The sequence below is a fragment of the Vicugna pacos genome, chromosome 5 (genome assembly GCF_048564905.1).
Source record: "Vicugna pacos chromosome 5, VicPac4, whole genome shotgun sequence".
Classification (NCBI taxonomy): domain Eukaryota; kingdom Metazoa; phylum Chordata; class Mammalia; order Artiodactyla; family Camelidae; genus Vicugna; species Vicugna pacos.
The window spans coordinates 39884820-39899110 of record NC_132991.1 but is presented as its reverse complement, the minus strand read 5'-3'; the positions used below and the strand labels follow the sequence as shown (position 1 = coordinate 39899110).

At 35.0% G+C, this 14291-nt stretch overlaps 1 protein-coding gene across 1 annotated transcript in view; it reads left to right on the top strand.

Moving 5' to 3' along the window:
* GALNT3 (polypeptide N-acetylgalactosaminyltransferase 3) overlaps positions 1–12994 on the top strand; it is a 40303-nt gene extending 27309 nt beyond the window's left edge. The window contains exons 5-11 of the mRNA XM_006201089.3: positions 382–616; positions 1095–1212; positions 2618–2818; positions 5086–5217; positions 5417–5518; positions 9881–10033; positions 10975–12994. Coding sequence (XP_006201151.1) covers positions 382–616; positions 1095–1212; positions 2618–2818; positions 5086–5217; positions 5417–5518; positions 9881–10033; positions 10975–11097 — 1064 coding nt within the window. The 3' untranslated portion in view covers positions 11098–12994. The remainder of the gene's footprint in view (positions 1–381; positions 617–1094; positions 1213–2617; positions 2819–5085; positions 5218–5416; positions 5519–9880; positions 10034–10974) is intronic.
* The last annotated feature ends 1297 nt before the right edge of the window (positions 12995–14291 follow it).

Genomic DNA, 14291 nt, shown 5'->3' with positions numbered 1-14291 from the left:
GAAATGAAGATTTCAGTTACTATCCTTGACTCAGGGAGACAAACACTTTTTGGAGCTAGGTGGTATGGATCAGCAAAAAGTTATCTTTGATTCATAGCCCATTTTAAAGAGAAATACACAGTCTGAAAGTTAAATATACCAGTATCATTTTGCTTCCATTCTAAAGTTTAAAAAAACCATTTTCTATCTATGCCTAACCTTGCCTCACTTTTTTCATCCTACCCTTACTCGTGACAAGAAACCTTCAAGAAATCTCCCCTATATAAATGTTCAAAACACAAATGGTTTTGTTATTCTCATTTCTCTGTAAACCCTCTTCCAAAATCCAAAAGGGACAAAACCCTGTTTTCACTGAATTAATTAAAATTGTATTTTTTCCAGGTGAATGTTTCTACGGGTGGTTAGAGCCTCTGTTGGCCAGAATAGCAGAGAACTACACTGCCGTCGTGAGTCCAGATATTGCATCCATAGATCTGAACACGTTTGAATTCAACAAACCTTCTCCCTATGGAAGCAACCACAACCGTGGGAATTTTGACTGGAGCCTTTCCTTTGGCTGGGAATCACTCCCCGATCATGAGAAGCAAAGAAGGAAGGATGAAACGTACCCAATTAAGTAAGATGATTGCTCTCAAAGTCTTATACACAGCTCAATTATTTGAATATGTATGCAGTCTTTGCCTTTTACAGTAATTTCCTCCAATGTAATTCACACTAACAAAGAACACACGTATTCTATATGAAAGGAATAGAATTAGAAGAGTCATTTATTTATGTACTTGCTTACACATGGTGTTACTGACTAGGAAGCGGAATTGAGTTCTTATGTCTTCCTCAAAATCATTACTTAAGAGTCTTTAAGTTTGGTTAGAAGACACTTAATGTGCTCTGCTGGGAAAGGTCACTTAAAATACTTCTTCCCCATCCCCTAAAACTCGACTTTGAAGATAGCATTTTTAGTTTTTATTAATCTATATAAATTCTTGAAATTGTGATCTCTCTTTATTTGTAAATTTGATTCAGTTGCTCTTAAATATGTTCTTTTTCTCTTATTTGGCTTTTAAAATAAAGTTTGACAATTAATTATTTTTCAGAACACCCACTTTTGCAGGAGGCCTTTTTTCCATATCAAAAGAGTATTTTGAATATATTGGAACTTATGATGAAGAAATGGAAATTTGGGGAGGTGAAAATATAGAAATGTCTTTCAGAGTAAGTGTATCAATATAGCACACATATTAAATAGATCTTTCTAGTTGGCTGATACATAGTATCACGGATGCATGCAGTCTTTACTTTTTGTGCTTTCTAATATTAGAAATTTTAGAATTAAGTATATTTTCTCTTAAAATGTAACTTATGTATTCTTTGCTCTCAGTGTAACAAGAGGAATCAGTTAAACGCCTGTGTCCAGGCAATAACACCAGTTAATGCACTTGTAGCTACTGAATTCCAGCCAAGATAAATATAATTAAATATAGTGCTTCAGGAAATTGGTTGATTATCAAGGGAGTCAGAATGGAAAAACATTTATGTATAATTTTAAAGGACATTGAACTTGACTCTTTGGATTAAACAAGCTTTTTTTCCTATACATATTAAAAGTTAATATGAGAAACTAAAGGCTTTGGATGGTCTCCACATGTACATGTATGATTTCATGAGTTCGTTTCTACAATGACTTTGTCATTCATTTTTTATCCCTTAGGCTGGAATGTAGTGGAAAAAGAACTGAACTAGGAGTTAGAAGATTTAAATTTTGGCTCTGGCTCCAACACATAATAGCAGTGATGATCTTAGCCAAGTTTGAGCTGTTTAAGGGCAGGGGTCTTGTTTTATTCATTTCAGTATTCCCAACCTCCAGCACACATTGGCTCTCAAGCAGTTTGTTGAACTGATCATATCACCGAGCTTTCTCATTTTTCTTAAAATGAAAAGAGAGAGAGAATACAATCACTGCCCTAATATTAGCACAGGCTATTAAACATGACTTTTAGATTTTTATTTATGGCAGAATAGATTGTCAAGATATTTAAATGAGTAGTTACTGATTTAACGATTTGCTGTTTTATTTAGAGTTCATGCAAGTAAGCTTTTTGACCATCTAAGTAGTATGATTCTTTCTAAATAGTATGACTTTTAAAATAATGAACAACTATTTTACAAGTTTAATAAATTGTGCTTCGGTAATAATGACTATCTGGAATTGTTTTCTTGATTACAAAACTGAATCTGCAAAGGGTAGAGTCTGGGCCCATGTACTCCAGGTCTGCTATGGAAGCCAAATGCAGAAGAGCCATTGGTGAATTCTAGAGAACTTGTATAATTATTGCAAAAAAAAAAAAAGAAATTTTAGAATTTATTATGAGAAATCTGAAATTACTATTTCATTAAAATTCTTTTTGAAAATATGGTTTTTTTCTTTAGTGTCTGTACCGTTTAATAAAATTGTTCTTTATATTTAAGAACTTAACTTGAACTGTCAGGGAACAGAGACTATTTGTAAAGTTATAATAAATCTCTTATCTTTTTATCACTATCTTAAAGGTAAACTTAAAAGCAACACTTTGATTTTCCTAAAATACTGTAAATTTAAACAAATATCATTAATTATCAGGTGTGGCAATGTGGTGGGCAGTTGGAGATTATGCCTTGCTCTGTTGTTGGACATGTTTTTCGCAGCAAAAGCCCTCATACCTTTCCAAAAGGCACTCAGGTGATTGCTCGCAACCAAGTTCGCCTTGCAGAAGTTTGGATGGATGAATACAAGGAAATATTTTATAGGAGAAACACGGATGCAGCAAAAATTGTTAAACAAGTAAGTGAGAACTAAAAAATTACAACAAAAATCCACAGTAAGTTCACATGTCTGTTTACTTGTTTGAGTCAACTCAAATATAAAACATTTTTTTAAAAAGTTATTTTTCAGAAACAGACTCACAGACACAGAAAACAAACTTATGGTTACTGGGGGGACAGGGGGTGGGAAGAGATAAATTGGGAGTTCAAGATTTGCAGATACTAACTACTGTATATAAAACAGATAAACAATAAGTTTCTTCTGTAGAGCACAGGGAATTATACTCAATATCTTGTAGTAACCTGTAATGAAAAAAATGTGAAAAGGAATATATGTATGTGTATGCATGACTGAAACATTATTGCTGTACACCAGAAATTGAGGCAACATTGTAAACTGAGTATACTTCTATTTAAAAAAAAGTTATTTTTTAAAGCTGGGCTTTTTAACTCAAAAATACACAATTTATTGATGCCATTTTTTTTTGAAAAAGTCAAGTAAACTGCTTTTTAAAAATTTAGGCATTCTACTCGATGTGGCCCTTTTTAATAATGGAAGATGTTTAGTTTAGTAACTGCCTTGGTTCGATATTTTACTCAAAGTAAGAGTAAGTGGAACTGCTTTTAACTGGTTTTAGGTGATGTGATTAGCACCTAAGTCAGTGTGCTAAGTGGCATTTTGAACTGGAGAGAGAGAAGGTGTCAGAACGTGGCAGGAAAATGAACCGGGAGTACCAAGGCTTTTTTAATAGCAAGTTCTGATTCCATTACTCCCTGGAAGAGTGACTTTGGCTAAGCCGCTTGAGACTGTAAAATTGGGATGGCACCTCGCAGAGGGGTTGACAGGTTGGCCAGACATGGAGTATGTGCTCCACCATGTCTCTTCTCTCTCCTTCCCTGTCTTAAAATAAAATGCTTGCCTGTCTCCCAGAGCAGCTGTGAAATAAGAAAATAAATGCTAACAAATGTATGGCACTGTGGTTGGTATTGACCTGTCCTAGATAAAAGCCCTTCAGAATCGTCATGCCTAATACATTAGAGCTGAATCCCAACAGTTTCAATGTTGGATGTGGTAAATAAACTAGACAGCTTAAGGACATGTTTCAGTGAACAGCACCCAACTCTTTGTAAGAAACAATGCCGATTTGCCAGGAGGTATATATTGAAATTAAAGGGCATCAACATTCTGAGTGTCATAAAGCTCTGGTTACCTCCTTTCACCTTTTCTTTGGTCTCTGGTGTCTCCCTGTAACATGTCAGGACAATGCAAAGTCAGAGCACTATTGGGTTAGATTGCTAACTCTTTACCCAAGGCCAGCAAAACCAGTCAGGCAGATTGTATACTGCACAATGGTACTTGGCTGAGCAGGCAAGCATGTGCTAAATACAGCGTATGCTCTCTCGTCACCCACAGAGGGGCAAGCGAGCCAGCAAACCCCTATTTTTACCACAGGGCAAACAGAGCCACATGGTAAAATTCCTTAAGCCATCCAGAAGTCCTTTAGCGTTTCATACGTTTTGCTAAAACACTTGGGTTCAAAACATTGAAGCTGGTGGAGAAAATATTTTCCTTAGTTGAACTGATGAGCTTGAGTATTAGTTTTTCATATGTTTAGGCACCCACTATAATTTTCTTTAAAATTTTGCCTAGACCAAATACCTTTTCAATTTAATAGTGTTTTGTTTTGTTTTGTTTTTAGTTTTCTTAGTCCTTTTAAATAAGATAAATAAAACGCAATTTATTAAAAACTTCCCTTTTTCTACTAATACATTGTTATTGTTAGGATATTATTAGAAGATACTGTTAAGAGTAAAAGTAGAAAAAATTATTCCCAAGTGTGTTGTTGTTTGTGGTGTTGGCTGGAGGAGAGAGAGAAATTATGTTACACGTCAGCACTGTTTCTCTGTACCTGCTTTCTCACACCTCACTGTACAGACCACTTTTGTGTATAAAACTGGGATCAATTTTGGATGCCCCCACTACTATTTTTTGCCCTGAACAGTTTGCTAGAGATCTTTGTTCCCTGATGGAGGTTTGTGGCACAAAGAAAGAATAAAATAGCACTAGGTCAGCACTGCAGGAGTCCTTGATTCTTTTTGAAGCCAGAGTGAGCAGCAAGGCATACTTGTTGCCTAAATGAATGGTGACTGCTGTTAGACTGCATCTTGCACTTTGGCCCAGAATTTTTTTTAAGACCTAAATGTAAATACAAATAATAGCATTTGAAGTACTTTATTAGTGCTGTTTTAATTAAGCATTCCCCTTTCCTTCTCGTCTTTCTCCAGAAATCATTTGGTGATCTTTCAAAAAGATTTGAAATAAAGCAACGCCTTCAGTGTAAAAATTTTACATGGTATCTGAACAATATTTATCCAGAAGTATATGTGCCAGACCTTAATCCTGTTATATCTGGATATGTGAGTATTTTCCTGTTCCTTTACTGCATTCTCTTGCCACCAACATTTATGTGGTTCAGGAAAAATTGCTGAAATACTTTCTGGTTTATTGCTTTTGAGATTTTACATTATTATTATTAACAACACTTCCTGAAATTAATTGAAAAAAATGTAAGCCATATAAATTTTTAAAAAATTTAACTTGAAATTTTTCCTTCAGATTAAAAGCTTTGGTCAGCCTCTGTGTCTGGATGTTGGAGAAAACAATCAAGGAGGCAAACCATTAATTCTGTATACATGTCATGGACTTGGGGGAAACCAGGTGAGCACTGCAGTAAAAATTCTCCCTTCTCATTAGCGCCTACAATCTTGAGTAAGTTGCTGCGTATTTTCCAGAACCCCTAAATCAGTTTTATGTTCACTTAAACTAGTATGTGAAATGTTTTTAGATTAAGTTTGGCAATTAATATTGAAGTTACAGAGTATTTTGATTTTCACTCTGACTCAGAGAGCAGTTTGAGGTTGCTTACCCATTCAGCAGAAAGCCAAATAAGAAAATGACAGAATAATGCCATTTGAAATAAAAAACCAGGATCTTCTGGGTGGATCTTTGATGTTGCGTGACTATTGGCATGGTGATTTTGCTAAATTATACATAAAGCTATATTTAACTGGATCCAACAGCAAATGACATAATGTTAATACCATATTTTTGTGCATCATGATATTGTATCAATATATACTGAAAAAAAAGTATGTTCTTGATTCTCCTTGATTGAGAACACCTCTGCTTGAAACTACCTTATGACTGTTTTACCAGTTAGGACTGAAATGTCAGATGTCACTATGGGTAGAGAACATATTAGTTCTTAGTTTTTAGCTTCTAGCTTCATTTCCTTGCATTTTACAAGTTAATTTCTGGAAGGATTAGACTCTCTCTTCATTAATTCAGCAAATTCACTGAGTGATCCCTGAATGCCAGATTCTCTGCTGGGTTCAAGCAATTTGGATTCTAACTCCTTCAGTAATCTATATTTCAAAACCAACAGTTACCGTCAGGGTGACGAGGTCTGGGGTAAAACATTCAGGGTGCTCTGGGGGTATGGAGGAGGGCATTTGAAGCAGACTCTGTGCCCACACATTTTCCTGGGAAAGATGACCAGTTGAAGATGTTTTTTGAATGGTATGCAGGAGTTAGCGAGGTGGCTGGCAGAAATGAGAATGGGCTGAGAATAGCATGAAGAGAGGCGTGCTAAGGGGAGGACCTGGTGTTTTGTTTTGTTTTGTTTTTCTGGAAATTGCAGGTCTTTTGGTTTAGAGTCCAAGATCTGTGTAGAGGGTTTTTACAATATTAAATACTCATGGTGTCCTATTTTAACAGGATGGGACTTTGATGATATCAGTTTTAAGAAGAAAGGGCCAATTTATCTCCTGATCCAGCCTCTTCCATGTTTCTTCCTACTCAGCCTCAGCTTAATCTACTTCCAATCCTTAGTTATCCAAAGCAGTCAGTCTGCTGAGGGTAGATGATGCTGATGCCCAGAAACCATAGGTAGTAAATAGGGTCCAGGATGGTTAAGGTGTGGCTCTGAAACAGGATGGAGAGACACATGCATACACTTACATATACACATGCACACATGCATATATACCTGTATCTATATACATATACATCGTGTGTATGTATACATGTAAGTGTATGCGTATTTTAAAAACTTCCTTACTCTCTATTAGAAGAAAAATTATGTAAATAGTTGCATTCTTTTGGCAATAACACTGGACTATACTACTAGACTATCCTAGTAAAAACTAAGTTTCTGAGCAATGAGAAATATTTCTTCATTTGTAAAAATCTTATCACTAAATGTAAATACTTATAAACTTTTTTAGGCTTCCTCTAGCGTTTTATCTATTCTATCACAAAAGTTAAAGACATATTCTATACGTTGTCCTGTCTTCCTCTTGTTATTGCCATAAAGCTGTTTTCATAGTTCTGTCTCAAATAATTTTTAAAGTATAAATAGCATATAGCTGTCTTAAAAATTTGGGGATGGTGAAATAATTCACATACTCATTCAACAAATATCTGTTTGGAGTCTGTAATGTAACTGACACTGTTGTAGTAGTGAAAAAGACAAAGTCCCTATGTTGTGGAGCTTGTGTTCTAGAAGGAAAGGAAAAAATAAATATGTAATTTTAGGTATGAATAAAAATAAAGCAAGAAAGGGGTGATAATTTGTGTGTGTGGGTGGATAGTTATTTTCAGAGGTTTAGGAAGACCTCTTTGAGAAGCTGACCTTAGAGTAGAGACCTGAGGGAGTTAGGAGAGGGACCATGCTCCAGGAGGAGGGCATCCTGGAAGAGGGACTGCAAGGCCAGAGGCCCCGAGGCAGGTAAATGGAACAAGCATGAAGCCAGTGTGGCTGGAACAGAGTGGTCCAGGGAGAGAAGGGCGGAAAGTGAGGTCAAGGGCGTGGATAAGGCACCTGGTCAGATAAAACTTTGCTGGCCTAGTGAAGGAACGTGGATTTAATAGTTAGTGTGACAGAAGCCACCTGAGGTTTTGAGCAGAAGAAGAATAATATTTTCTGGTTTATATTTTAAGATAATTCTGGCTTCTATCATCCTGACACAGCCATTGGTTTTTTTTTTTATTTCCTTTAAATGTTATTTTCAATCACACACTGCATTTAAACTAGCTTGGGAATTGTAGCTCCTTGAGTACTCGATGTTTTATGATGTGATCTAACTCGATCATTTCCTCATGCTCCCTTCTACCATTTTGATCAGATAATGATACTTTTATAGCATAAAACTCCATTGTAACAGTGTTTGAGTATGCCAAGTCAAAGTATGTATTTTGATAATGTGACTGGATGGACTAACATCCTGGTGCCAGGCAGTTTAGTTCACTATGGCTTTGTAACACACTGCTTTGCTTCCTCCCATTTCTCTTCTAGTGTATTTGTCCTGCTTCTAAATTACAAGTCTCTCTAATGTCTTCAGCTAGCTAATTATGTCTAAGAATCTTCAACTATTTTCCATTCCTTACAACTTCCTTTTTAATGATTTTTAAAAAGTAATATGGAGTGAAGTAAAGCACTAGACAACCTTTCTTACCATCTTTGAGGTCCTAAGGTTTATCTTTCTTAAAGAAGTACAGCCAGAGTGCTGTTTTTATGATCTAAACCCATTTTCTTTCAGTGACTCCATGTGAAGAACTATCAGTTATAAAAATGACTGATATTATATTTGTGGAAGGAGATAAATTAAGCATGAGGCTAAGACCAGGGGAACTCAAGATTAATTCAGCGAATGTTTGTAGAGAGCCTACTCCGATGCACTCAAAGGGTTTAGGTCTAGCACATAATAAGGGCTCAATAAATATTGTGCTAAGACTAATTACTTCATTATTGAAAATCAATTATGTTCACTTATTTTATCTTAGGAATGTCAACATTATGAAATATTTGATTTGTAATGAATGTTATTACTAAATACACTGCCTGACTTTGGTCTATGGTTAACAGAGTGCTATGAAAGTTATCTCTGACGGTCAGTGGGAACCCTGAGAAGAGTGTAATTTTTGTACATAGGACCGATTCAGGGAAAAGTAAAGGGGGAAGGTAATATTTGAATTGGCTTTTGAAGGATCAAAAGGAGTTAGCTAGGCAGAGAAGGATCCAGAAGGATGTTCTAGGCAGTGACAGTAAAGCAAAGTTTTAGAGTTATGGATACACCTGTCCTGCATTGGTAGAATTGTATGAAAAGAATATAGTGTATAACTGGGGCAATGGTTGGTGTAAGATTGAAAATGGAAGATTTAATGTACCAGTCAAGGAGTGTGAACTTTATCTTAGCAACAGGAGTGATTCACTTAAGCAGGGAAGGTAGGGGATCAAATCAATGTTATAAAAGACTAACTCGCAGCAGAGTGGATTGGATTATAGGTTGCTGGAGGTGTTGCAGTAGAGATTTGGAGTGCCTGAACAAGAGAAGTGAGGATGTGGAAGGAACGGTGGGTGGGATGGTAACATCTGAGAGGAAGATTCAGTAGGACTAGGGAGCTAATTAATTGGACATATGGGAGACAGAAGCATCAATAATAGTGACGATAGCTAAGAATGTATTGAACGCTTACCATGTACCAGTTACTGGTCTAAGTGTTTCACATGTATTAACCCATTTATCTTCATAGCCCTATGGGGTTGGAGCTATTAAATTACCTATTTTACAGGCAAGGAAACTGAGGCATAAAGAGTGCTCTGTGAAATGTTTCTAGTTTAAAGGAAAATGTTATTAGTTGAAATGAATAAGAGAGAAGGAACCCTTGCGGAGGGGAAAAGGCAGGAAGTTAGTTGGCTTGCTAAAAGCTTCCAGGCTCTTCTGTGGCATCCTTCTTGCCACCATCCCATCTGATAGCCTCCAATTTCAGACATGGTGATGGAGACAACATTTCTTAATTAAGTAACTACCTGTTGGTGATAGGCTAGAAAAAGGCTATAGTATTTTCTGTCTCAAAAACTCAGCTTATGATTCTGATACCTATTTTATTGTATTATTTTGTTGAAGTGCATATGACTCCATTATTCAGTGAGTTGGTATTTTTTTTTTTTTTGGCTGATTATTTTGCAACTGAGGCTATAGCGTACTTTTATCAGTAACAGTGTTCTTTCTTTCACAGTACTTTGAATACTCCGTTCAACATGAAATTCGCCATAACATTCAGAAGGAATTATGTCTTCATGCTGCTCAAGGTGTTGTTCAGCTGAAGCCGTGTACCTACAAAGGTCACAAGACAGTTGCCACTGGAGAACAGATATGGGAGATCCAGAAGGTATTTCAGTGTAATTAATCCACCCCTTCATGTAATTATTTCGATTAGCTCTAACTGCTCATCTGGGAAAATGCATGCAGTGCATAGTGTGTTAACATCCTCCATCAGAACTTCTCTGTGTTAGCTCAGTCGTTGTGTATGTCTGCCCATGTGATAAGAAAGAGTATATCTGTGAATTAAATACTTTTAGGAGCAAAATAGTTGTAAAATTGCTTAGTTAGAGCATGAATTGTGCAGATCAACAGTCTGTGGATTAGTAATAATAGTTATTCAAATTTGTCTTTTTAGAGTTCCTTATAATACTTCTTGCAACAGTCATACATTTTTTTCCTGGCAGAGAGGAAAAAAATACTTTTTCTCACCTAAAGTGATTCTTTCCCTGTGTTAATACTTTTTCATGAATCTAGAACTGAGAGAATATGTGAAAGGTTTTTTGCTGTTTTTAAACATATGTTTTAAAGCTTGGCTGGAACCTAGCAGTTCTTACCTGAATATTGTTTTGTGCAATACTAGAACACTGTAAGATTGATTTTTATGACTTAGGGTTTTTTTTTCTTCTTCTTTTTGTTTTTTGGTGGGGGAGGTAATTAGGTTTTAATTTTTTTGTACCCTCCACCCCATGACTTAGGATTTTTTAAAGAGTTTGTCACTTGCAATTAAATCACTGAATTTTTTAAAAAACCTTGATTGAGACCTTGCTCTGTACACATCTCTTCATTCACCTTCTGTGAACTGAACAGTGGTGGCATAAATGGTGTTGCCTGTACCAAAACCCAACAAGATTGTATCAGACATAGCGGATCTTAGATTAAAAGTTAAGAATGGTGTACATTTGGTATATGTCTCCCTTTAGTTTTGATGAGACCATAAAGTGTTTTCATATTTATCAGTTAACTTTGAGCCTTGAAACTTAATGTCTGCTGTATTTCTTTCTATTTTAGGACCAACTTCTATACAATCCACTCTTTAAAATGTGCCTTTCAGCAAGTGGAGAGCATCCAAGCTTAGTGTCATGCAAGCCATCAGATCCACTCCAAAAATGGATTTTTAACCAAAATGATTAAGTGTTCCTTAAAATTAAGGAGTTGAAAAAGGAGATATTCATTCTCATAAAACTGTGACTAGGCATACACTGTAGTTTTTGAAAATTATGCAAAAGCAGCTAATTGTAACTTATTCCAAGTGCATTTTTCTTATTTATATCTTAAAATGTCTATGTAGCACTGCTACAGAAACCCCTTAAGTTTCCATTTCAAAGCACAATAACTAGTCATACCAAAGACTATTTTGAAATGTCCAGATGTAGGAAGAGATGTTTACAGTATGATGAAAATAATTTTCCAAGTAAAGTGATGTTTGTGTGTTTTGTATGCTTGAGAATATGCATAGCTACATTCACACACTCACAATTTAAATATTTCTTCTAGTTTTTTGGGGGGAGGGGAAAAGATTTGATACTCTATTTTTTTAACTACTTAGAAATGGATCAGTTAAGGTCAAAAATTGGCCTTTGTGTGAAACCAGGAAATTTTTTATAGATCTAGAATTTACTGTATAAAAATGCAGGTAAACTTTTTTTGCATTTTATTTACTTATCTGTCAAATGTTTCCTTAAACATGAAATTAAATGAATAAGGAGGAGACTATTTTTAACACTTGAGTTTCTTGGCAAATTTTAAAATATATTTTAGTCTAAAGTACACTTGACTTGAAGCACTTAAGTCTTCCGTAAAAGACTTTTCTTAAATAACTATCCTGTGTTTTCTCAAAGTAATTAAAAACAACAAAAACAAAAACAGCTCTTAAGTTGATATCTGTTAAAAAGGTGTCTTTTTCCTTTCTGCTGGTCTTTTTTTTTTCTTACCAAAATTCACTAATCTTGAATGTTTATGAAATTGAATTTCAAATGCAGAATACCTGACTCATTTATAGCTAAATTTTATTTGTTACTGATTCAATTATAGATTGTCTTTGTAATGAATTTTTTTCCACCAAAAAAATCCCCCTTATTTCTATCTATGGAGAACACAATAAAACAAATTCTTATCACTACTGTAACTATTTAAGGGTTTTTTTTGGGGTAAAATATATAATTGATAATAAGTAGGGGAAGCATAAATTTTGGTCACTAAATTTCTGAGCACCAATTGTAGAGTCATCAATGTTTCTTAAGAAAAAAGTTATTGAATAGAAATGGCATAAAAAATAAGGAATGGAAAAGGTTCTGTGTTAGAGAATTTTAAAAATTTTGTACTAATTGCTAATAACTTCCCTTGAGCACATGATAGAGTAATTTTTTAAAAATGTGATGCTGACTTAGAAGATTTAACAATTTTTCTTTTTGATCGTATGTAGATCTCTTCTATTCTTATTTAAGAAGTAAAGTATGATTGGCTTCATGTATTAAACCTGGCAGAGCTTCAATTGTACAAAAGAAAACATTTTAAAATTATTGGCCCCATTTTCTCATTGTTTGTACTTTGAGCTTATATTTTAAAAAACCCCTGCATTCTCTCCTTTATTACAACGCCAACTTTTATTTTAATTCAACTGATATTTATTGTGTGTCTGACTTTGTGCCAGAAATTGTGGTAGGCAGAGGAAGACTTATCTTGCCTTTTAGCTTGGGTCTTATGGAGCAGAAAGACAATTTTTAAATAGTACAATGAGTGACATTATGATGTTATATTTTATGATGCAGATGACAGCTCACTATTCATATTTGATATTTCTTTAATAAGTAAAGATGTTTCTTTATTACTATTTCTAATACTAGTATGTATTATGAAATATATACTAGAGCCCAATTACAGGTACAATTTTTGTCTCAATTTGTTACTCTAGAGTGAACATCCAGGAGCAAATATTGCTCTCAGAGTTTGTTGTAACTCACAAAACAAAACAAATCCTCAAAGATATTTTATAAATGAGCTTAAGTAAAGCATTAAAAAAAAACCAAAACAAATCTGAGTGCCCTTTGTGTACTGGTCATGTATCATCATGTTAAGATCCAACCAAAATCTATTTAGATTAGGTTGATTTTATTATGACTTCATTAAATGCGTTCAAAGGAAAAGTCCTTCTTAAGTGATTTGGGAGCCTGAAGGGGTTGCTCAAATGTCATATAACTCATTTCACTAGAAATTTGCCCTTTGGGGAGAGGGTAGTATCTTTTCAAATCTGAGTTTCAAAACAATGCTAGCAGAAAGTTAGTTATTTATGGAGCCTGGTTGTCATCTACCTGAGAGATCTGAATGCACTCAAGTGTGAAACTGTGGAACTGTTGCTGAACTGGAAGCTACCGTGGACATGGTCTCATTGCTGCAGAAGACCTGGCCTGTTGTTTTCACTCCCCAGGACCAAACCTGCTCGGGTCAACCTGATGGGTGGGCTCACTGAAAGCCAAGAGGTGACCACACAATTAACTGTGGCAGAAAATCAGCAGTACACTAGAACTGCCTGTTACTGCAGCTGATGACGGTGAACTTTGAAGTCCTTAGATAGACAGAGAATTGGTCTTACTGTTGACAGACAATTTAATTAAATATTAGGTAAGCCATCAAAATATAAGTTCAAAAAGGTAGGAACTACTATTTCTGAGAGAACAAGTTTGAATGTTTGGGGGAAACTAGGAGAAAATCTAATTTTTTTTTTAATTGATGCTAAGTGATATATGGTTGAGATCTATAAAAAGAGAAAACAAAAATCAAATTGCTTCACAATTCACCTTAAAGAAAGCAAAACGAAGTATCCTCAGATGATGCATTTTTAGTGTGGTTTGTGCAGGAAAGATGTTACCTAATTCTCATAAACCAACTCATACTCAAAAGGCGTTGGCCTTACAGTGGAATATTTTCTAAGGAATTAATATATACATATAAACATTAGAAGATCAATATATTAGGGGACTTACATAATAAGATTTCCAGGAAGAAACTAATAATACAAAAGAGATTAAAAAAATCAATATTTGGAAATTTTCCCAGAATTGAAAGACATGAGTAAAGAGCACAACAAAATGTACGGTAATATGACGCTCACTGTGAAGTTTCAGTGCTAGGGCAAATAGGAGATTTATAAGTTTTCAGAGAGAAAAAAATAACATCACTACCAAGGATCAAAAATGAAAAAGGCATTGGACTGTTCAATACTGGAATTTAGAAGGAAATGGAACCACACCTTCAAAATACTAATTAAAAGTGATTTCCAACCAAGAAATCTATACTCAGCCAACCTATTGGGAGGATGGAATAAAGTT